We start from the raw sequence: 24235 nt of genomic DNA, 5'->3' as shown, positions 1-24235 counted from the left end.
AAAATAGGATACTGATAGATATTCGCACTAGAAAACATTTACCAGTAAAATGGACTAATTTCCAAATCATGTCACCGATAAGTTTTGATTATTTCTACTGTAGTTCAATTTATGAACGTGTCAAATTTATCATAAGATAAGAGTTCTTACTTAGCAGGATGTATTTAATATTTTTTTGTGTTGAACAATGAGCTGTCATAATAAAAACAAAGCAATTCAGAGGCATCTCTAGGCTGGACTTGAGTTACAGTCACACAAACATAGATATTTCTGAAAATGCACATATCTCCATTCAGCCGGATGAAATTTCAAAACAAGGTCTGTCCACACAAAAAAGGCCATGCACATTTTGTCCGCAGGCACAGCATAATTTCAACTCTGTGAAATATTAGATGGACAATGACATTTATACAATCTTCATAATCTAAGCACTTATACAGCCCCCTGGAAACAGGTTTAATCACCCATTAGCATTTGTAAGTCTTCATAACTTCATGTTGTTTTTAAATATAATTTAAAAAAACATGACATAATGTGTCTTAATATGACAAACCAAAAGGTTTTGTTTTACCTAACCACTGAAGTTGGAGTTTCCCAAAAGCTATTTTAAGGACAAAAACATACATGTAAGCAGGAATAAGTGGCCAAAAGGCAAAAGAAAACCTAGCGTATTTTAAATATCCGAGTTTGTGTGGACAATGGTCTTAGTTGTTTTCACCTCCTATCAATTCTAAATGAACCAATACAAAAACACTTCTCGTGAGTATTTTATGTACAAAACCCTGCACTATTTACATATCAAGTGTACAGTACAAGTGATAGAATTGAAGAAAAGTTCCAACATAAAAGGGCATTAAAGCACTTAATCAAAATTCAAACTTAATTCAAAAAAGTGAAATACAGAAACCACTCATTTTAAATTTACATACAGAGCAACTGGTGGCCTCTAACCTGAAAAAACTGCAACATAAACATGAAGACACTGTAAAATATCTAAAAACACATGGTAGCATATCACATAATGGCTTCTAAACATAAATGAAATTTCACCATAATGGAAACAAAATCAAGAAGGTAATGCGTGGTTCTTTAGCTGTTATTTGCCTGTGGATGAAAAAGAAATCAAATTAGTAGTGAGACTTTATAGTAGTCAGTAGAGGAAACTAAACAAGAATAATACCATGGCATTGTAAGCATCTAACTGGGCATCTAACTCTTCAGCAGATAGCTGGGGTCTGTTTCCTCTTCCTCTGCTCCTTCCAAATCCTCTTGAGCCTCTACTGCTGCCTCCTGGTGTCCTTTCGCTTCTTTCAAACACGGGTTGGCCGAGTCTGCTCCTGTCAAAGCCTCTGTTGGAATGATGGTCACAGCAAAACGCATCTTACAAATGATGAAGAACAGGATCAACTCGTTCAACAATAAGTATACAACACCAACCTCTGCATCGATGGTCGCCTTTGTGGTTCAATGTCTGCGGTCGGCTGTATGATTTTCATCGGTCGGCCTAGAAGGGTTCAAATTAGAGTGAAGGACGTTCAGTATATTTGTATACGTCTTAACATTGTGAAGCTTGGTTTATGGAAGGAATGACACCGTATGACACACTAGCTCATTCCTCCCCCTCTAAACCATCAAGCCTGATGTGTAACGGTGTATGGATTTGTTTTAACAACGATTAGATTCAATTCAAAATGTGTGGTTGCTGATACGATATCATTTTAGAATGATACGATCAGAAACGATGCAGTGAGTTGAAATCGATTCCCTAAGTTTTTACCCCCCCCCCCCCCCCCCTAAAAAATAAAACAGTGTGACTGTGAAATAAATACTGGATACTGGACGCTGCAGGTGAAGTTTCCTATATTGCTTTTATTTCATGTAACGAAATTATGTAAGAATGAATTATGGATACAAACAGGCAAATAAAAACGATTATTAACCAATGCATTAACATTTTATTTAAATAAAGCGCAACCAACACTTTAGGTTGAATTAACAAGAGGAAACATTTTCTGCTCACATTTTAAACATTCAAGCAATTTTCAATAAAAGTACAGTAACCAACATTTTGACAGTAGATTTACCTTTGAAATGGAGAAGGAAAGACACAGTCAGAGATACACTTCTTAGACACTTTCTTAACCAGCGGTAAACTCGGGGAGTCAAAACACTTTATACAAGACCTGCTGTTTGCCACAATTCATGTTTAGACACTCTACACCAGTGCTTCTCAATTATTTTCTGTTACACCCCCTCTCTCCACTGTTACTATAAATAGTATTTGTCTATACAAATTGTTATAACTATACCTCTGCCTAACATTGTAAGCTAATATCATTAAAGGAAACAACGCACCGCTCTTACCTCGTCTCCCACCGTGGTTACAGTGAAGCCAAGTGCAACATACGCGGCATCGAATTCTGGTACTGCAAAAAAAGCATGCTCCCAGAGGTCAGACGCGCACCCCGGCATCGCACTGCGCCCCCCAAGGCCCGCCCTACTATTTGAGATGGACTGCTATACACACGGCAGCACGGTGGAACAGGGGTTAGTGCATGTGCCTCACAATACAAAGGTCCTGAGTAGTCCTGAGTTAGATCTCGGGATCTCTCTGTTTGGAGTTTGCATGTTCTCCCTGTGACTGCGTGGGTTCCCTCCGGGTACTCCGGCTTCCTCCCACTTCCAAATACATGCACCTGGGGATAGGTTGATTGGCAACACTAAATTGGCCCTAGTGTGTGAATGTTGTCTGTCTATCTGTGTTGGCCCTGCGATGAGGTGGCGACTTGTCCAGGGTGTACCCCGCCTTCGCCCGAATGAAGCTCAGATAGGCTCCAGCACCACCCGCGACCCCAAAAGGCACAAGCGGTAGAAAATGGATAGATGGATGCTCTACACAGACGTCCAAACTCGCACGCAACTCTGTTCACTCTGCCGCACTCGCACACGCACAACAGCACCACCTCTTAAAGACACACGTCACAGGAATCACACTTGTCTTTTGCCGTTTGTTATGACCTTTCTCGACCGCCGTAGATATTCGCCATTTTTGTTTTGATGACACCACAGACGGGGAAATTAAAGTTGACGTTTAACATTTTCATTATTAAAACTGCTAAACTTCACATAGTGTGCCGTAATTGAATCCAATATTTTCCTTTTTATAGTATCGATAAAATCTATCCCTTTTAAAACTATATTGGATAGATACCCATCTCTTGGAAGGAAAACATGCCGAGCACAGATCAATATACTTGAAATTTAGGAAAACAAATCGATAAATTGATGTATCGATCAATCGTTACACCCCCTGTCTCTCCTTTTTAATTGTGAATTTCAACCACTCCAGTTAGTCCCTCTCTTGCTGCTACAAAGCCACGGAAATGACTGAAGCGGTTCGGATCCATCACCGCATACTTGCTATTTGGGAGACTAATGCACTCAAAATACTAAGTATGTACAGAAGTGCACAAATTGAAACGCAACCTATTATATTCTGGTATGAATATGACTCCTCCAGGGTGTTTACAAGCCACCTTTGCATTCCCTCTTTAATTTATGATTTGTCTCTCTTCAGTCATTTTTGTTCGGCTAGAACTTTTGTAAGAAAGCTAAATCCTCACCATCAAGAGGGACGCCATTATAGTGCTTCATGGCTTTGACTGCATCCGCCGTCTGTTCAAAGTAAATATCTGCACTTCCTTTGCTGCGACCGGACCTGTCATAGTGGACTGATACCTTCCTCAGTGGTCCAAAGTCTTCAAACAGCTCCTGGGAAGAGCGGTCAAGTGTCAGTCATTGTGTAAAACACCTTTGAGGAGTTTAATGGTTTGGAGAATTACCTTGATATCCATATCTGACACTCCGAAATCAAGATTGGAAATGAGCAGCTTAGCACTATATTCTGCACCTCTGTCTTCTCCTGCACTTTGATCTCTGTGCTCACCAATGTGCTCCTCAAACATGTCGTGCTGCCATTTGTCTGGCAACTCTCTGGGCTGGGAAAGAGAAACAGACAAAGATCATTTAAACACCACAGAATCTTCAACCTGCAATTTAATCCATAAATGAACAAAGATTATACAATAAAAGCTGGTAAAGGACCAAATTCGAATAAAAAAGCTACTTGAGTGTTCTGCAAATTATGTGAAAGTTAAAGATTACCAGTAATAATAATAAACCATGGTAAGATTCCTAACGGTTAGTATTTCCATTTCAAATTTTAATTACGGTATTGTAAAACTGTGATTGATTATCACTAAGGCTGTAACGATATTGTAGACACTGGTATTCAAAGTCTTCACAATAATGCAATGACGTGTGACGTATCAAACAAAAGTGTGAAGTGAAGTGAATTATATTTATATAGCGCTTTTCTCTAGTGACTCAAAGCGCTTTACATAGTGAAAACCCAATATCTAAGTTACATTTAAACCAGTGTGGGTGGCACTGGGAGCAGGTGGGTAAAGTGTCTTGCCCAAGGACACAACGGCAGTGACTAGGATGGCGGAAGCGGGGATCGAACCTGCAACCCTCAGGTTGATGGCACGGCCACTCTACCAACCGAGCTATACCGCCCCAAAACAAAACTTGATGAGTGTCATTTTTTTCTGGCGCTTTAGCGTTGACTGGTTTTAAAGCAGTGGTTCTTAACCTTGTTGGAGGTACCGAACCCCACCAGTTTCATATGCGCATTCACCGAACCCTTCTTCAGTGAAAAATAAAATGTTGTTTTTTTTCAAATTCAAGACAAAGTTATATGTTTTTGGTAACACTTTAGTATGGGGAACATATTCTAAGTAACAAAGACTTAATATACAGTTATTTGGACACTAGGGGAACATATTCTAAGTAATAAAGACTTAATTTAGAGTTATTTGGTTATGGTCAGGGTTATAATAAGGCCATGCCAAATAAGGCATTAATAAGTACTTAATAATGACTAGTTAAGAGCCAATATGTTACTAATTTGCATGTTAATAAGCAACTAATTAATGGTGAATATGTTCCTCATACTAAAATGTTACCATGTTTTTTACTGGTGCATAAAATGAACCGTGCATGAACATCACCTTGTTCACACAACAAAACCAACACAGTGCATAAACTCACAACAAATTACACACCTGCAAACCAGTCAGCTGTTGTCGTATCCGTAACACGCTGATAGGGAGAAGTTTGTATTTACACAATGAGTCGGGTGTGTTTTGACCTCCGCCGAACCCCTGAGGCCGACTCACCGAACCCCTAGGGTTCGATCGAACCCAGATTAATAACCACTGTTCTAAAGATAAACTACATCTCCCAGAATCATCGCCGCAGCGCAAGGACGGCAAATTAGGGGCCGTGGAACACGAACCAGGCAATGAATGTTCGTAGTTGGTGATAGGAATTGTTTTTTGGAAATTTCTTTAAAATTTCATCAATGTCCGTCTGAGTTATGTTGCTAACAGACAAACAAAGCCTGGTGAAAACATAACCTCTTTGGTGGAGGTAAGAAAGTCTGTGTTCTGCAAAGCAAAGCCTGCCACCTTTGTCTTGAGCGTTTTCAAGCCGACACAGCCAGCTAGTCACACAGCGAACAGAGGGAAATACAAAAAAAATCTGTACACATCAGGGGGCGCTGAGTCTATCCAGCTGCACTCAGGCAGAAGGCAGGGTACACAATGGACAAATCGCCACCACATAAACCATCACCCAGAAAATATTTTTGAAGCCAGCAAAGCTTAACATCAGTGGATGTTTACATTGTCACTTTTAAGACATAAACTATAACTTATTTTTTCAAATATTTGCTTGAAATAGTAAATGTTCCTGCTAAGGCTGGGCGATATATCGATATACTCAATATATCGCGGGTTTGTCTCTGTGCGATATAGAAAATGACTATATCGTGATATTGGAGTATACGTTCTCACGCAGTTGCTTTTAGCTGCAGGCATTACACTACAGGCTCTTCTCACTCTTTCTAGTCTCTCCTTCTCACAGAGAGCTAAAACAAGCGCACCTTCTTACATACGTCACATACGTATATGCCCTCGCTGAGCATAGAGGTAGCAGCAGGGTTAAAGTTAGCTGTGGGGCGAGTGGTAATACGAGAGAAAGAAGGTGCGAATCTGGTAACAAATGAAGGAAGAATTAATTCCTAAGAAAAACAGCAGGGGGTCCATCGTCTGCCGGGGGTTTCTTCAAGTGGGAATATGTCGAACAGACAACCATAATTTGTCAAGTGTGGAGCGAAAGCGTTGCTACAAAAAGTAGCATTACTGCTAATATGTAGCATCATTTGAAAAGTCACCTGCTAGAGAATGAAGAGTGCTACTCCGCACGTCAACATCTCCGTTCGGTGCCACACCAACAAAATGCAGAGGCAACCATTTCCACATCAACACCGTATGAAAAAAAAAAGTCCACGACATAAGGAGATAACGTCTGCCGGAACCTACCACATAGCGAAGGACGTACACAATTTGATTTCCTATTATGCAGCTAATTGTTCTTTGACAGTTATTGAAATATCTTGTGTGACATCATGCACAGAAGTGCACTTTATTTGTTTTAAACTATTGTAGTGGCGTTCTGTACAACAAGTACACTTTAATTTAGTGTTGTTTTGATTTGTCATCTTGAGGACATCATGCACAAAAGTGCACTCATAGCTTGTTTTAAAATGTCTCTGACAATCTTGCACTTTCTGTTTTGAAATTACATGAATGTTTGTGCCACTGCTTAATTTAAGTTAAAGTTAAAGTATCAATGATTGTCACACACACACACTAGGTGTGGCGAAATTGTTCTCTGCATTTGACCCATCACCCTTGATCACCCCCTGGGAGGTGAGGGGAGCAGTGGGCAGCAGCGGTGGCCGGGCCCGGGAATCATTTTTGGTGATTTAACCCCCAATTCCAACCCTCGATGCTGAGTGCTTAGCAGGGATGTAATGGGTCCCATTTTTATAGTCTTTGGTAAGACTCGGCCGGGGTTTGAACTCACGACCTATCGATCTCAGGGCGGACACTCTAACCACTAGGCAATAACTCTTTAATAAATACAGTGTTGGTCAATTGACTTAGTTGTGATTTCCCTCTCTGCATGAAAGTTTAAAATTAGCATATATTAATGCAGTATGAACAAGAATGTGTTAATGTAGACAGATAGAATCATCATACTGCTGTGATTATATGTATCAAGTGTTCATTCAAGGCTAAGGCAAAATATCGAAATATATATCATGTATCGTGATATGGCCTAAAAATATTGAGATATTAAAAAAAGGCCATTTCGCCCAGCCCTAGTTCCTGCATAATTATTTGCATTTACATGTTTGAACATTTGAGCCTTATGTTTGTGTCCAATTACATTACCGTATTTTCCGCACTATAAGGCGCACCTAAAAACCACAATTTTTCTCAAAAGCTGACAGTGCGCCTAATAACCCGGTGCGCTTTATTACGATTCATTTTCATAAAGTTTCGGTCTCGCAACTTCGGTAAACAGCCGCCATCTTTTTTCCCGGTAGAACAGGAAGCGCTTCTTCTTCTACGCAAGCAACCGCCAAGGAAAGCACTCGCCCCCATAGAACAGGAAGCGCTTCACCCGCCCCCATAGAACAGGAAGCGCTTCACCCGCCCCCGGAAGAAGAAGAAAAAACGCGCGGATATCACCGTACGTTTCATTTCCTGTTTACATCTGTAAAGACCACAAAATGGCTCCTACAAAACGATCCGGTTCATAAAAAGACGCAATCTCTCCATCCGCACACGGATTACTACCGTATTTCACAGCAACTGAACCGCACTGTGGAACGGGAGCACGTACGGTGAATATTCGCTCCACAGGGAATGAGAAGTCATCCTTCACTGTGGTTCTAGCTTGCCATGCTAACTTCCACCCATCCAAAAGAGACCTTTCCAGCCGGCGTCATCATAAAAGCTAACTCGAAGGGATGGATGGATGAAGAAAAGATGAGCGAGTGGTTAAGGGAAGTTTACGCGAAGAGGCCGGGTGGCTTTTTTCACACAGCTCCGAAGGCGAACACACCTTCACTAAGACGGGCAGATAGCGCCGGTCGACATACGCCAACATCTGCCAGTGGATCGTAAATGCCTGGGCAGATAGTTTCGGTCACAACTGTGGTCCGACCTTTCCGGAAGGCAGGATTCACAGAACTGCTGGACAACAGTGACACTGACTCCGGTGACTTCGACGAGACGGAACCGGCCATTTTGGATCCCGTATTCGCCCAACTTTTCAATTCGGACACCGAAGACGAAGAATTCGAAGGATTTACGAATGAAGAATAACTTCAGAAGGTGAGCGCTATGTTTATTTTGTGTGTTGTGACATTAACGTTCGAGCAACATTATGTTGCTATTGTTCTACACCATTTTGAATTTTACTATGTTTGTGATTGCACATTTGCGTACATTTTGGGACAGAGTTGTTAGAACGCTGGTTTTCAATATATTATTAAAGTTTGACTGAACTATCTGACTGTTTTTTTGACATTCACTTTAGCGCAGCGTTTTTTTGACATTCACTTTAGCGCAGCGTAGGCGCGGCTTTTAGTCCGGGGCGGCTTATTGGTGGACAAAATTATGAAATATGTAATTCATAGAAGGTGCGGCTAATAATCCGGTGCGCCTTATAGTGCGGAAAATACGGTAAGTGTGTTTTTCTTCAACGTTCCCACCCCTTCATTTTACAAATTAAGGCATCCTCTTTTTGACGTATACCACAATAATATCGTACCTTGTTTTTGTTGGTTTTAATGCAGATGGTGCGGTAACACCCTGACACTTCCAATGTGCCAGTTTAATAAGTTGCTTCCCAAACTACTTTAGTGTTCAATAGCTTATACACTAATGCCATTTAGTGTCTCAAAACTGAAACTAACTTCAAATAGACTGCATTTATTGTACCACCTGCGCTTATCCTACATGGCCACCAAACAACTTTTCCATTGATAAATAGCACCATTGGTAAATTGAAAATTGCATTACTGTATTCATTGGCAGGCTTAAATAAATCACAAAAATATAAATAGTTATCGATATCGATCAATATAAAAAACTTTTATCATGATACAGTTTTCAGCCATAATGCTCAACCCAACGTTACATCTCTAATTACCAGACTTCAATAAACTTAAGGATAGGCATGGGCCGGTTACTAGTTGTAAAGTAAAAAATAAAGTGGCGTTTCAAAAATACAAACATTTTTCTTCATACCGTCCGTACGGTATACGCGAAAGTAAAATCTTTCAGGTTGCGCGGAGATGCAGCAGCGACTATATCAGGACCCCTCCAGCTGCCACAACTTGGCAGGCTGTAGGATGGAGTACCGTAGGTTGGTTTGTGGTCCACAGAACTTTACCCTCCTGGCGCAGTGGAAGAGTGGCCGTGCGCAACCCAAGGGTCCCTGGTTCAATCCCCACCTAGTACCAACCTCGTCATGTCCGTTGTGTCCTGAGCAAGACACTTCATCCTTGCTCCTGATGGGTGCTGGTTAGCGCCTTGCATGGCAGCTCCCTCCATCAGTGTGTGAATGTGTGTGTGAATGGGTAAATGTGGAAGTAGTGTCAAAGCGCTTTGAGTACCTTGAAGGTAGAAAAGCGCTATACAAGTACAGCCCATTTATCATTTATTTATTTATAAAATTACAAAATTGGCTATTTAGGAATGTGTCGTCAAAATAGAGAAGACCACTACTGTAAAAATACAGACTGCCACGATGGAGGAAGGAAATCGGCCAACGTGATGTTTGCAGACATGACGCAAGAGAAGGCAACATATCGAACAAGATATCATCTACAGCTAATTTGTATTAGAAATTGCAACAGCTTATTCTCTTTTTTCCACAGTAAGACATTTTTTTTAAAAAACACATTTTAGAGCAGGGCTATAGCTATTGAATATCTCAGTAAATTATCAATTAGTTTGTTTGATTAACTGACTAATCGGATAAAAAACGCTTTTATAGCCTCAATGCGGATTTTAGAGAAAATAGTTGAATAATGGACAATATTTGTTGACAATGATTTTTCTGCTTACCATACCCTTCATTGTTTTTTCTAATAAACGCACATCATCAACATTGAAATTGCATTTTTAACATGTATGCATTAATTTTTTTTATTATGAAAACTATTTGCTTCCACACCTACCGACACACCACCGCACTAATTTGCACTCTAATGCAGCAGTCGTGTGGGAAAACTATGTCCGGTACTTACAGATCCAGGCACGCCATGCGGTCTGGATTTGATAAACTTTTATTTGTGACATTTAATAAACGATTAACCGAAGCAACATAATATAAAAATGTAAGCTTTGTGTAATCAAATTAATAGATTAACGATTGCAGCCCTAATTTAGACCTGTAGTTACAATACAATACTGTGTCATTTTTGCCTAAGGTTATCATACTGTCACAATCTGATATCTACTCACAGCACAAATATACTACTCATTTCCTGGAGGAGCAGCGAGCATGCTGATGGCTAGCTAGTACACAATGTAAGAAGATAAACATATTTAAACACTCAAATACAAAAATGTCTCTGAAGAAACCAGTATGATTTTTAATGTTTCTTCAGCAAAGGAAACTTTATTGTGCGGCTGTTTATGTATGTATATAAAAATAAAACTTGGTTAAAATATTTCAGTTTATGTACTTTGAGCACAAACATATGGATAAAAAATCATTCTTCATCGAAACTGCAAGATATGGACATCCTATCAGTTCTCATCACAGTGAGAACAGACATCATACAATAAGTAATCATTTTATTATGTTTGTAGTCTGTATTTCTTGTTTAGCACGTTATGCTTAGTGTTTCAATAAAGCTGGATCTGTTTAGCAGAGCTTCTAAAACTTGTAGCTCACCCTCCTTATATTCAGGATCACAAATATATGGTTCTGGACCATCATCAAAAGGGATCTGAAGTTCCTACCTCTACGCCACATGATCACGTGACTGGCTAGCTTATTATTTCTCAAAATAGGTCTGGAATCTCTGTTAGATAAATACTATATTGATCATAACTATTTACTGGCAAACTTTGTAAGTATTTCGGTGTCATACATCATATATATATGATAATAGATTCAATATAGAGGCAATTTGCTTTGCCACTCTACTGGTACTTTAAGCCGCGTCTACTTAACAGACGTGCTCACGGGGTGACAACGGAAGTGAAGCTGGAGAGACAATACTTAAAATGGAAATCAGAAATAAATGTAAAAAAAATACTGCTGAAAAATTTTTAGGTTAAGGGTTAAGTTTTTGTTAGGGTTGTATATAATCAGCCAAAAAAGCAATACATTCAACAACCAAAATATTAACAACTATTAGCCGTCTTGGATCACGTTACAAATCAAGTGTCCACTCTCACATTGTCAGCACCACTGTGTGCATGTTTTTAAAACACAGTTCACTTCCGTTGTCGTCACCTTTGTGGGCGCAACTTAAAGTAGTTCTGCGGACGTAGCTATACCCTTCTCCTTCCGCTGGCAAGTTGCGTCTTTCCCCGTGCACCCGAATGATGCAGCTTGCCCAAAGCTAATAAAAAAGTCACATACAGGTAGGTCGCATTGTGTTTAGTCTGAATTCACATTGGAAAAGATACGATTCCAGTCGGATTTGGATTACCTCCTGATGTGACCGGAATCTGATTTAAAAATATCAGATTATCAGCACTTTGGAGCGTTTAGTCAAATGACAATTTGTGTCACTTTAGGGCAAAAAAGTCCGATTTGATGTGCGGTATAAACGGCGCCTAAGTTATTTAATTGTGCTCATTGAACCTACAAGCTGTGCTCTCTTAAAAAGGGAGTGATCGATATATCCATCCATTTTCTACCGCTTATTCCCTTTGGGGTCGCGGGGGGCGCTGGAGCCTATCTCAGCTACAATCGGGCGGAAGGCGGGGTACACCCTGGACAAGTCGCCACCTCATCGCAGTGATCGATATATACAAGGAGAAATATGACACATACCCTTAGTGACGGATATGTGTACAACAGGAAGTGAACCTGACGTGCAACACTTGTTCTTTTTTTATCATTAAAAAAACACTAAGACCTATACAAATTTAAACTGAACATTAACATATTTAAACACAAAATACAAATAATATTGCTCTTAAGAAGCAAGAACAATATTTAATGTTTCTTCTGTGTCTATTTTTGTTATCAAATACAAAGTGGTTAAAAGCATTCAGCAGGTGTCAAAGTACAACAATAATGTGATCAGAATGATAACTAAAAATTTTGGTCACAATAACCGCGATATGAAGTGTACCTATTCTTATATACTTAAAGGGGATCAAAGAAAAGTTATATCTAATCTAAAATCAAACATTAGTGTATAATACTCATTAAGATTATGTTGCATTGAACTTTAAAAAAATCCTAATTACAATTTTGTTGCACTAAACGTTTGTCTTTCGCTGTCTTTTTGCCGTACCAGAATAGAATTAAGCGCGTATACACTCTTAGAAATAAGGGTTCCAAAAGGGTTCTTCTACAAGGGCTGAGGTTCTAACTGGAACCATTTGCTTCTGAAAAACCCTTTCCCAAAGAAAGGGTTTTTCAAGGGTTCTTGGTAACGCTAATGGTTCCAGTAAGAACCATTTTGATCCAGAGAACCCTTTAAAACCCCTTTTCTGAATAATTGGTTTTAAAAGGGTTCTCACTAACACTAAGGGTTCCAGTAAGAACTATTTTGATCCAGAGAACCGTTTTTGGAAGAAAGAGTTCTTCAGGGATTGTTGAAAGCATGGGTAAGATCCTGTGTCACCAGGGACATACTTCCTGATAACATTTGCCAATAATGGTGCAAAATACATTTCCTTGTGACTACTGATACAAATACTTTTCATATACAATTTTTTTGTTTATTTTAAAGCAAACTCTTCTTCCCCAGATCCTGTTGATCAAACTGTAACATAATTGCCCATCTTGGGATTTGAACACCTGCCACCCAGTCTAAAGTCACTGGCAATAGTGACTGAGCTAACCAGCTGGCTGCCTTCAGTCATCAGGTCCACCATACTAGTCTATTACCTTACACCTTCTGATCAGACATACAAATAATGGCAGTCCTATAACTGAAATGGTCTGTTACCAATTTATTTCCACAACCATTAATTATAAGAAAGCAAGATCTTCATCAGCAAATCTTGTTGACTCAGGCAAAGATTAGCTGTGACTGGGAGGACCATTTTTGAAATCTGCCTTGACAACTTCTGTCTGGCTGGTGATTCCGTTTGAGAAATAGCTCAGTGATTTAGGAGCTGGTTCTTGGTGCCAAAGAACCTGGGTTCAAGCCCTGACAAAGGCGGTGAGGACAGCTCCTGAAAATGCCAGATGGTCTTTGTGAAGCAAACATATACATTTTAGAGTCATGATAGATTAAACATCAGTTATTAACTTATGGAGCAAATCGAATCAATTAAAAAATCAAATTACCAATCCATTCTGTCTAGATGCAGTATGTGTATTTTCAGATTTTTGTCTTGATAACTGATATATTTACAGTGGTTTCAAATCTGCATGCACAACAGTGAATGGCTTAATCAATTTGTGAAGCCACTGTTGAATTGTCACTTGCCAATTACCGTATTTTCCGCACCATAAGGCGCCCTGGGTTATAAGCCGCGCCTTCAATGAACGGCATATTTCAAAACTTTGTCCACCTATAAGCCGCCCCGTGTTGTAAGCCGCATCTAACTGCGCTAAAGGAATGTCAAAAAAACAGTCAAATAGGTCAGTCAAACTTTAATAATATATTAAAACCAGCGTGATGTGGGCGCGCATGGAATCGTATATCAACATGGACGGAGCTGCGTAAAAAAAGCCACCCGGCCTCTTCGCGTAAACTTAAACTTACCTTAACCACTCGCTCATCTTTTCTTCATCCATCCCTTCGAGTTAGCTTTTATGATGACGCCGGCTGGAAAGGTCTCTTTTGGCAAGGTCTTCCTTTTGAATATCACCATGGGTGGAAGTTTCTGGCCATTAGCATGGCAAGCTAGAACCACAGTGAAGGATGACTTCTCATTCCCTGTGGTGCAAATATTCACCGTACGTGCTCCCGTTGTATCCACAGTGCGGTTCACAGGAATATCAGTTGCTGTGAAATAGTTATCCGTGTGCGGATGGAGAGATTGCGTCTTTTCATGAACCGGATCCCGGTCGCTTAGTAGGAGCCATTTTGTGGTCTTTACAGATGTAAACACACAAAGGAAATGAAACGTACGGTTATATCCGCGCGCTTTTTCTGCTTCTACGCGGGCGGGTGGTTGCTTACAGTAGAAGAAGAAGCGCTTCCTGTTCTATGGGGGCGGGTGCTTACCTTGGCGGTTGCTTGCGTAGAAGAAGAAGCGCTTCCTGTTCTACCGGGAAAAAAGATGGCGGCTGTTTACCGTAGTTGCGAGATCTAAACTTTATGAAAATGAATCGTAATATTAATCCATATATAAAGCGCACCGGGTTATAAGGCGCACTGTCAGCTTTTGAGAAAATTTGTGGTTTTTAGGTGCGCCTTATAGTGCGGAAAATACGGTAGCTCAGCATGATAGACCACAGTCTTTGGTTCTATTGTTGTGGATTTTAGCCTCAACTGGTGCAAAAGGAACATTATAATGTCAACTTTCTTGCCTTCCTGTTCTCCTGTTTGTTGCTCAGAATTGCCTTAATTTGCCAAAAATCGCCCGGACCCGACCCATCGCTGCGCAGCAGTTATAATTGTGTTTATTTAGTTTAGTTACACTACTCCCTTCTTCAGGAGGAAATGACACACAGCAAAGAACTAGCAAGGTGGTCCCTGCAGCAAGGATATAACCCCTCTTTCTGGGGCATCTAAGTGAGCTATACGACTCACTGGACAAAGGCTTTTAAAAGTTTGTTACTAATCAGGTGATCTAGGGATACAGTTTGAAGTTGTGAGTTCAAGGCCTGGTTGATGCAGAGTGACCATGTTAATGCATACTGAGGTGATGTGTGGATTAGTGACAGACAATTTAAAACATATCAAACACTTATTTTACAGACAATTTTACTCATGTATTTGTCTCCTCCTCATACTTTTCCATGATCGGCCTCATCCCATGGCTGCTGTACCCTGCTGACTGGCTTAGTCGAGTTGTGAAGCTGCATATAAGTTCATTGATAGACAACGGTCTTTAATGTCAGAGGCCAAGCCTTAGACGATGCAAAAATCACACTGTAATGCTGACTTTGAGGCTACTACATCAGGGTTTGTTGATACTGGGAATTGAACCCTGATCTCCCAGGGGAAAGGGCAAGGTTTGGTGTGTTGGGCCAGGGAGCTGGCATGATGGTGGCTGTCATGTGTGAGTTAAGAGCTGGTTGCCCCATGGATTGCACCACATGGTCTGGTCTTTCCTGCCTACAAACCAGGTGTGACATACCAATAGTGATTACTGTGAACAGAACAGAACAAAGAAGAACAGGAGAGAGAACAGAAGAAACTTCCGAGAATCAAGGTGAGCTAAATATAATATCTTATTTCAGCATGCTTGACCCTAGCTGAGGACTTTTATGGTAAAAGGTGGACTAAGCATTTGTTTTTTGTTATGTTTTGTTCGTTTGCTTATTTCTTTGTTTTCTTGTAGAAAACAAACAAACAAATTGTATTGTGGACAAAGCTCTGCTGAGAGCTGCCATAACAAAATAGGTTACAATATATCTGTACAATTAATCTGAAATCATCCGAAAAAGGTTATCGTAGTTGTTATTTTAATGAAATAATATAGTATAAATTGTCAATGTTAGAAGGAGCTTTAACGTTGTCGGTGGCGGGCCTGGCGGCGTTGCGGTCGCCATCTAGCTCGTCTTTGGAGGGATGGGTGGGCTGGTGAGCACCATGGATCTAATACATCCATGTTGAGCACACACTAATGTGCGGGTAGGAGGAGCAGGGGGACTGAGCTTGAGCTTGGTCTCCAACATAGTGGTAGCAGAAAGATAACACAAGACGAAGGTTACAGAGAGGATGATTCTTCGATATTATATAACTTTTTAAAAAACATGTACACCTCATCTTAATGGTTACCTCTTACTATATTGCTTGTCATTTTTCTTGAATGCATATAGGCTCAGGAGAGTGAAGAATGTAGAGAGGATGAAAGGAGCATTGAAGCTCATATCAATGAAATGTCTACAGAGATGCTTAAGGTACACCCAGATCTGAACTCTTTAAAGGAGAGAATGAGATGAACCTATGCATACCGAAAGACCTTCATGGCAACTGCCAAGGCAGAGGAAATCATCGAAAAGTTTCCCGCACTGAAGCTTCCTAAAATAGTTGGTACCGTATTTTCCGCACTATAAGGCGCACCTAAAAACCACACATTTTCTCAAAAGCTGACAGTGCGCCTTATAACCCGGTGCGCTTTATTACGATTCATTTTCATAAAGTTTCGATCTCGCAACTTCGGTAAACAGCCGCCATCTTTTTTCCCGGTAGAACAGGAAGCGCTTCTTCTTCTACGCAAGCAACCGCCAAGGAAAGCACCCGCCCCCATAGAACAGGAAGCGCTTCTTCTTCTACTGTAAGCAACCACCCGCCCCCGGAAGAAGAAGAAAAAACGCGCGGATATCACCGTACGTTTCATTTCCTGTTTACATCTGTAAAGACCACAAAATGGCTCCTACTAAGCGACAAGGATCCGGTTCATAAAAAGACGCAATCTCTCCATCCGCACACGGATTACTACCGTATTTCACAGCAACTGATATTCCTGTGAACCGCACTGTGGAACGGGAGCACGTACGGTGAATATTCGCACCACAGGGAATGAGAAGTCATCCTTCACTGTGGTTCTAGCTTGCCATGCTAACTTCCACCCATGGTGATATTCAAAAGGAAGACCTTGCAAAAAGAGACCTTTCCAGCCGGCGTCATCATAAAAGCTAACTCGAAGGGATGGATGGATGAAGAAAAGATGAGCGAGTGGTTAAGGGAAGTTTACGCGAAGAGGCCGGGTGGCTTTTTTCACACAGCTCCGAAGGCGAACACACCTTCACTAAGACGGGCAGACAGCGCCGGACGACATACGCCAACATTTGCCAGTGGATCGTAAATGCCTGGGCAGATATTTCGGTCACAACTGTGGTCCGAGCTTTCCGGAAGGCAGGATTCACAGAACTGCTGGACAACAGTGACACTGACTCCGGTGACTTCGACGAGACGGAACCGGCCATTTTGGATCCCGTATTCGCCCAACTTTTCAATTCGGACACCGAAGACGAAGAATTCGAAGGATTTACGAATGAAGAATAACTTCAGAAGGTGAGCGCTATGTTTATTTTGTGTGTTGTGACATTAACGTTCGAGCAACATTATGTTGCTATTGCTCTACACCATTTTGAATTTTACTATGTTTGTGATTGCACATTTGCGTACATTTTGGGACAGAGTTGTTAGAACGCTGGTTTTCAATATATTATTAAAGTTTGACTGAACTATCTAACTGTTTTTTTGACATTCCCTTTAGCGCAGCGTAGGCGCGGCTTATAATCCGGGGCGGCTTATTGGTGGACAAAGTTATGAAATATGTAATTCATTGAAGGTGCGGCTAATAATCCGGTGCGCATTATAGTGCGGAAAATACGGTATCTTCAAGCATTGAATTGACCATATTTAATTGTATGTGTATTATTTCGTTTATGATCATCAAGTATTTTGAGATGACACTTTTTATCCCTCCTTACAGCTTCTGTGGGAGATGAAGGAGCAATTCCTTGTAGAAGCTGATCGCAGAATGGTCACAGAGCTGGATCGAATGGCAACGAAGATGGTTCAAAGAGCATCTATGTGTGACCTAAAGGACTGCTGCCAGAGGGCAATCAATGCCTGCCTGGATGATTCAGTAAGACGAGGTATCTAGGCCTATATGTGTATCTATAGGAGCCACAATCTGTATTTCTGAAAACAAAAAATATTACAGAATATTTGTATTTCCTCAGGACTCATTAGGGATGCAGCAATTCTACTGCTGCCTTCCATTTTCAGAGAGGACTCATCCTTTCTATACACTCTACTGGAGGTAAATACTGCATTTAAGGTCAAGATTTAGGAATTGGTACTATCCATATTATGGCAAAATTGAGTCATTTTGCTGTTTTCACGGCAGGTTTTATTTACTGACATGTATCTGTTTTTATTGCATAGGAGCCAAGCGTGCCTACTCCAGCAATCATGCTCCATAACACACACGAGGGGAACCCTTTGCAGGCACAAAGGATAACCCTATACCTGGATGGTATACAGGTTTTGACTGAGGACAGCAGCATGGACATATCATATGCTATGAGTGCATTAATGTCACTCTATTTTGTTTTTGCTGTCCAGTACCCAAAGGAACTGAGAAAAACTCTTATTTTCATTGAAAGATTTGTGTTGGGGATCAAGGACCACAGTGTTGTACCCATTTCAGTGAAGAGACTATACAACTGTGTCGGAAGTGGGGAGTAGTGAGTTGATGTGTTGCAGCATGGGATTTCATGCTTTATGTTCTTGTTAATGGTCAAATTCCTGCTGCTGCCCTTTGTTTGTACATATTGATTAAAAAAATATCCCTTATTTAATACATATTTTGGACCAATACATTTTGTTTGATTTTGGCATAGTGATGTCTCTAGATTTCCATTATTGTTACAATACGTAACATTTTGAGTACTTATTACATAACACTGAAAAGTATTTCAACATTATTTAAATCAATGTGAAAACTTTGTGGGATTCCCTCACTTTCTCATGATTCTGTTCCACTGTCACAATTAGTACATACAATATGTACACTGATTCTTTTCATTGGACCATGCATTATTTTATTGTTTGTAGATAGCTTACAATAAGGCGCAGTAAATGCAGTAAGTGCACCTTGGATTGATTGAACTAAAACTATTTTGTGTCTCTTTCTGCCATGTCACCATTGCTGGAGATTTATTTACACAAATTCACCTACTGAGGACAGCATGATGTGTCTGGCCTGTCATGTTGCTGATTCCACTGGACCTATGCTGACTTTTGACCTGTTCTCCCCTGGGACCTACACAGCCTCTCCTGTTTTGTTGGACTATCTTTAAATAAATGTTTTTCTCATTAAAATGTTTTGAATGTTTGTTCAATGTCAACATGATAAATGACCACAATATAATATGAACTAAACTGATCTGTAGAATACAATATGGTTCTTTATAGAACCCTCAGAAGACAAGACGGTTATCGGTGAAAACCTTTGAAAAGGGATGCTTTTAGAACCCCCTGTGTCAGGTCTAGATGAAACCCTTGAAACATGAAAGAGTTCTTAGTGGAACTCCCTGTGTGGGTTCTAGATGAAACCCTTGAAACATGAAAGGGTTCTTAGTGGAACTCCCTGCATGGGTTCTAGATGAAACCCTTGAAAAAGGAAAGGGTTCTTAGTGGAACTCCCTATGTGGGTTCTAGATGAAACCCTTGAAACATGAAAGGGTTCTTAGTGGAACTCCCTGCATGGGTTCTAGATGAAACCCTTGACAAACGAAAGGGTTCTTAGTGGAACTCCCTGTGTGGGTTCTAGATGAAACCCTTGAAATACGAAAGGGTTCTTAGTGGAACTCCCTGTGTGGGTTCTAGATGAAACCCTTGAAACATGAAAGGGTTCTTAGTGGAACTCCCTGCGTGGGTTCTTTGTAGAACCTCTCATGGGGGGTTCTGGGTGGAACCTTACACACACAGTTCTAGGTATAACCCTTCATGTTGGGTTCTAGGTAGAACCCTCCAAAAGGGTTCCAGGTGGAACCTTTATAAAAAGGTTCTACCTAGAGCCAAAAAGGGTTCTCCTATGAGGACGAGCCGAAGAACCTTATATGGTTCTACTTAGCACTTTTATTTCTAAGAGTGTAGAAACTATTTGATAAGCACTGGACTAGTGTGAGCTGCATGCATTTCTCGTCGTTTTTTAAAAAATCTTGCAATTTTCTGCCCGTTTTCATAACATCTTGAGGAACTCTGAAGAAACGTTTATCCTGTCCGCGATTTGAACGGTTCGTACTGCCGAAAACAACACAAGCATTGGGCATGTCATCTCGGAGAAAGGCTAAATGGTAGTGATGGGTCCGGCAACACTGGTGCATCAGCACATGCGTGGAGCTCATAGAGCAAAACCCTGTGTCGGTGCGCGTACCGCTTTTAGAAAGTCACGTGACCGATCATGAGCTGTTCGGGTCACGTGACCGATACGCGAACTGTGTCGAACTGACGCCTGCGCGCCAAACTGTGTTTATAAGGAAGCGCTTCTGTCAACGAGATGCTGCTGCCAACAGAATCGCCGCACTTCTGTCGTTGGTCATTTCTGATTTATCGTCGTCGGAGATCATGGAGCAGCCTCAGGCAAAGAGAAAGATTTCCGCCGTGTGGGAATATTTTCATCATATATCGGGAAAAAAGGTATTTGTGTACATTTTCTTGTCGTTTCATCCTGTTCTCTCAAAGTTTCCACTTGATCTATTAAAATTCAAAATCTCTTCAAAATGATTCTTAGTTTACTATTCATATTTTCTGCAGGTTAAATGTCGCATTTATACGACAGAATTGCCGTACATTAACAAATCCACCTCCTCAATGCTGAGGCATTATAGGGCCAGGCATGAAAATTAAGTTCCAGAGACACCCAGGATAATAACTAAGAAGAGAAATTGTCTAAAATTTAATACGTTGGAAAAACTGGGTTTTTTAATAAAAATGTGTAAAAAAAAATAAAAAAAATCCCAGTCCGCAAGCATCCTCATTCACAACACGTTCTCTTAGATTTCCATGTTATGATACATGTTCACATTATTTATTGACTGTATCTAAAAAAGATAAAAATATATTTTTATTTAAATGAAGATGTGAAATAATCCTAAATGAAATACAATGACTTGGTTTATATTATTGTATATACCGTATTTTCCGCACTATAAGGCGCACCTAAAAACCACAAATTTTCTCAAAAGCTGACAGTGCGCCTTATAACCCGGTGCGCTTTATATATGGATAAATATTAAGATTCATTTTCAAGTTTCGGTCTCGCAACTTCGGTAAACAGCCGCCATCTTTTTTCCCCGTAGAAGAAGTGCGCGGTGCATGCTGGGATATGTGACGTTTCATTTCCATTTGTGTGTTTATGTAAAGACCCCAAAATGGCTCCTATTAAGTGTGTTGTCTGTCTAATTATAAATAATGCTGACGAGGCGTGTTAACTGAGTTCTCAACGTTTACTCACAGCGTGCTCATAACCACATTCTAACTCCCAGCATACAACAACGCTTCTCAGGGCTACCACGCATGCTCGTCACTATCGTTGCATGCTGGGTAGTGTAGTTGTTATATTTGCTAGCTCATAACATCACATTAAGAGACACGCTTACGCGCTTAATTCAATACTCGCCGTCATTCCGGGTGGATTGACAAAAGACCTCCAGCCGCTAGATATTGGTGTCAACAGGGCATTCGAAGTTAGACTGCTAACTGCGTGGGAACAGTGGATGACAGAAGGCGAACACACGTGACGTTCACCAAGACAGGGAGGCAGGGAGACAGCGCCAGACGACATTTTGGATCCCACATTCGCCCAACTTTTCAATTCGGACAACGAAGGAGAATAATTCGAGGGATTTATGAATGAAGAATAACTTCAGAAAGTGAGCGTTATGTTTATTTTGTGTGTTGTGACATTAACGTTCGAGCAACATTATGTTGCTATTGCTCTGCACTATTTTGAATTTTACTATGTTTGTGATTGCACATTTGCGTACATTTTGGGAGTGAACAGAGTTGTTAGAACGCTGGTTTTTAATATATTATTAAAGTTTGACTGACCTATCTGACTGTTTTTTTTTACATTCCTTTAGCGCAGTTAGATGCGGCTTACAACACCGGGCGGCTTATAGGTGGACAAAGTTTTGAAATATGCCGTTCATTGAAGGCGCGGCTTTTAACCCAGGGCGCCTTATGGTGCGGAAAATACGGTACTAGGTCAGGGGTAGGGAACCTATGGATCTTGAGCCAGATGTGGCTCTTTTGATGACTGCATCTGGCTCTCAGATAAATCTTAGCTGACATTGCTTAACATGATAAGTAATGAATAATTCCGCTGATAATCAGTTTTAAAAATAACGTTCAAAATATAAAACATTCTCATGCATTTGAATCCATCCATCCGTTTTCTACCGCACCTGTTCAAGAAGTTGTAATATTGTTAAGAAGTACCGTATTTTTCAGAGTATAAGTCGCACCTGCCGAAAATGCATAATAAAGAAGGAAAAAAACATAAGTCGCACTGGAGTATAAGTCGCATTTTTTGGGGAAATGTATTTGATAAAACCCAACACCAAGAACAGACATTTGAAAGACAATTTAAAATAAATAAAGAATAGTGAACAACAGGCTGAATAAGTGTACGTTATATGACGCATAAATAACCAACTGAGAACGTGCTTGGTATGTTAACGTAACATATTATGGTAAGAGTCGTTCAAATAACTATAACATATAGAACATGCTACGTTTACCAAACAATCTGTCACTCCTAATCGCTAAATCCCATGAAATCTTATACGTCTAGTCTCTTACGTGAATGAGCTAAATAATATTATTTGATATTTTACGGTAATGTGTTAATTTCACACATAAGTCGCTCCTGAGTATAAGTCGCACCCCCGGCCAAACTATGAAAAAAACTGCGACTTATAGTCCGGAAAATACGGTATTTTATTTATTATTGGTTAGCTTCAGAATAACAATGTTATTAAAAAGAATAAGAGACTTATCATACTCTAAAAATGTTGGTCTTACTTAAAAATGCACACATTTAGTTGTATTCAGTGTTAAAAATATTAAATGGCTCTCACGGAAATACATTTTAAAATATTTGGCTTTCATGGCTCTCTCAGCCAAAAAGGTTCCCGACCCCTGTACTAGGTCATAAATCAGTGTCAGTTGAGTCGGTCCATAGGTTGCTTGTAGGGATTTTTAATGTCCAGCAGATGTCAGTATTTAGTGACACAGTATCAATAAGCGCCATTTAGTAGTGATGGGTTGATGAGGCGTCAAGAAGCGTTTCGACACATTGCAAAACTGTATTGAATCAATACAGTTTTACAATGTGTCGAAACGCTTCATGACCCATCACGACTAAATGGCGCTTAGAACCCATTGAAAACAAAGCAAAGTTGACCACCACCACCGGTGTTCATTGGGCGGGACGTGAGCCGGAAGTGACGTCAGTTACAGCCCAGCAATACTTTTTTACGATAGCCCGGACTGCTACTGGGTTAACGTTAACTAGAGAAAAACAAAATATGCTTTATGGTTATTAGCAACTCAACCTTACAAATGTATTATACTAATGACACCGTGGAGGTGAGGACTGGCGCATTGTTCACCAAACAAAAGAAACGGCAGTCTTCTCTAACCGGCTACTTGTAAAGCTACATAGAGCAGCCATCTTGGAAGCACAATGAACACTAACAAAGATGTGACCTGTTGCTAAAACTTATCAGTCTACTAAACTTCCGGCAATTACATGCGTAACAGAAACACCACAGATTGGTCTGAAACAAGATGCTCTATGTTTATTTCGACATGTTTTATCTGGAAATATATGAAGTGTTACATACCCTGGTGTACGGTGCGGGTCTGTTTCCTCTCCCGCGGTTGAAATTACCAGGTCGACTCCGCGTCGACCTCGAGGAGCCAACGGCTAAACCGGAACGTTTACTTGGTCCGTACGAAGAACTATCGTGGCCTCCTTTGTTGTTCATTTTGATGATGTCGTCCAGGGACATGCTCATTTTGTCGACCATGGTGGCGTTTGGGCTGTTTTCAAATAACAATGAAGTAACCCAGCGGAGGACTGCGAGTCGTTTGGCCAAAGTTCCACCGGTGGCGCCGTGTTTTGCTAGCGGAAATGCGTAGGCAGTTTACGGAAGTGACGCCGGTAAAGCACAGTCCAACTGTCTCCCCAAACGTGATTAATAAACGCAAAGTTGTTGTTTTTTATAATCAACACTATCGTACAAAATATATGCTGTGTTTCAGTTTGTGCACTTTCGTATTTACATTTAGAATTTTGAGTGCATTCCAACGAGAAGTATGGCAAAACGCCCGCCGGTACCCGGATGTTAATAATAATAATAATAATAATAATAGATTTTATTTGTAAAAAGCACTTTATATTGA

The 24235-nt window shown here is 40.4% G+C and overlaps 1 protein-coding gene and 1 long non-coding RNA gene across 2 annotated transcripts; one reads left to right on the top strand and one right to left on the bottom strand.

Annotated features, from left to right (window-relative positions):
* Window positions 1-754: 754 nt before the first annotated feature.
* On the bottom strand, window positions 755-23988 carry LOC133617238 (aly/REF export factor 2-like). Its single transcript, XM_061977106.1, has 6 exons — window positions 23674-23988; window positions 3843-3998; window positions 3624-3771; window positions 1438-1504; window positions 1181-1349; window positions 755-1104 (listed from the first exon to the last, which is right to left on the bottom strand). The coding sequence occupies exons 1-6, from the start codon at window positions 23857-23859 to the stop codon at window positions 1090-1092; spliced, it is 741 nt and encodes a 246-aa protein (XP_061833090.1). The 5' UTR covers window positions 23860-23988; the 3' UTR covers window positions 755-1089.
* Window positions 15214-19135, top strand: LOC133617239 (uncharacterized). The gene is made up of 4 exons (XR_009816960.2): window positions 15214-15512; window positions 17745-17910; window positions 17998-18077; window positions 18203-19135. It is a non-coding gene; the product is annotated as an uncharacterized lncRNA (long non-coding RNA).
* Window positions 23989-24235: the final 247 nt, after the last annotated feature.

The sequence above is a fragment of the Nerophis lumbriciformis genome, linkage group LG16, assembly GCF_033978685.3.
Source record: "Nerophis lumbriciformis linkage group LG16, RoL_Nlum_v2.1, whole genome shotgun sequence".
Taxonomy (NCBI): Eukaryota; Metazoa; Chordata; class Actinopteri; order Syngnathiformes; family Syngnathidae; genus Nerophis; species Nerophis lumbriciformis.
The sequence above is the reverse complement of the archived record's forward strand: the minus strand, read 5'-3'. Positions and strand labels throughout refer to the sequence as shown.

Bases quoted from the DNA above. Each gene is read 5' to 3' on its own strand.
- LOC133617238 (XM_061977106.1), bottom strand. From the start codon at position 23,859: ATGGTCGACAAAATGAGCATGTCCCTGGACGACATCATCAAAATGAAC. The intron at 3,772-3,842 runs GTAATTCTCCAA...CGCTCTTCCCAG, and splicing joins TGTCAGATATGGATATCAAG to GAGCTGTTTGAAGACTTTGG. The intron at 1,505-3,623 runs GTGAGGATTTAG...GAACCCTTCTAG, and splicing joins TAATGGCGTCCCTCTTGATG to GCCGACCGATGAAAATCATA.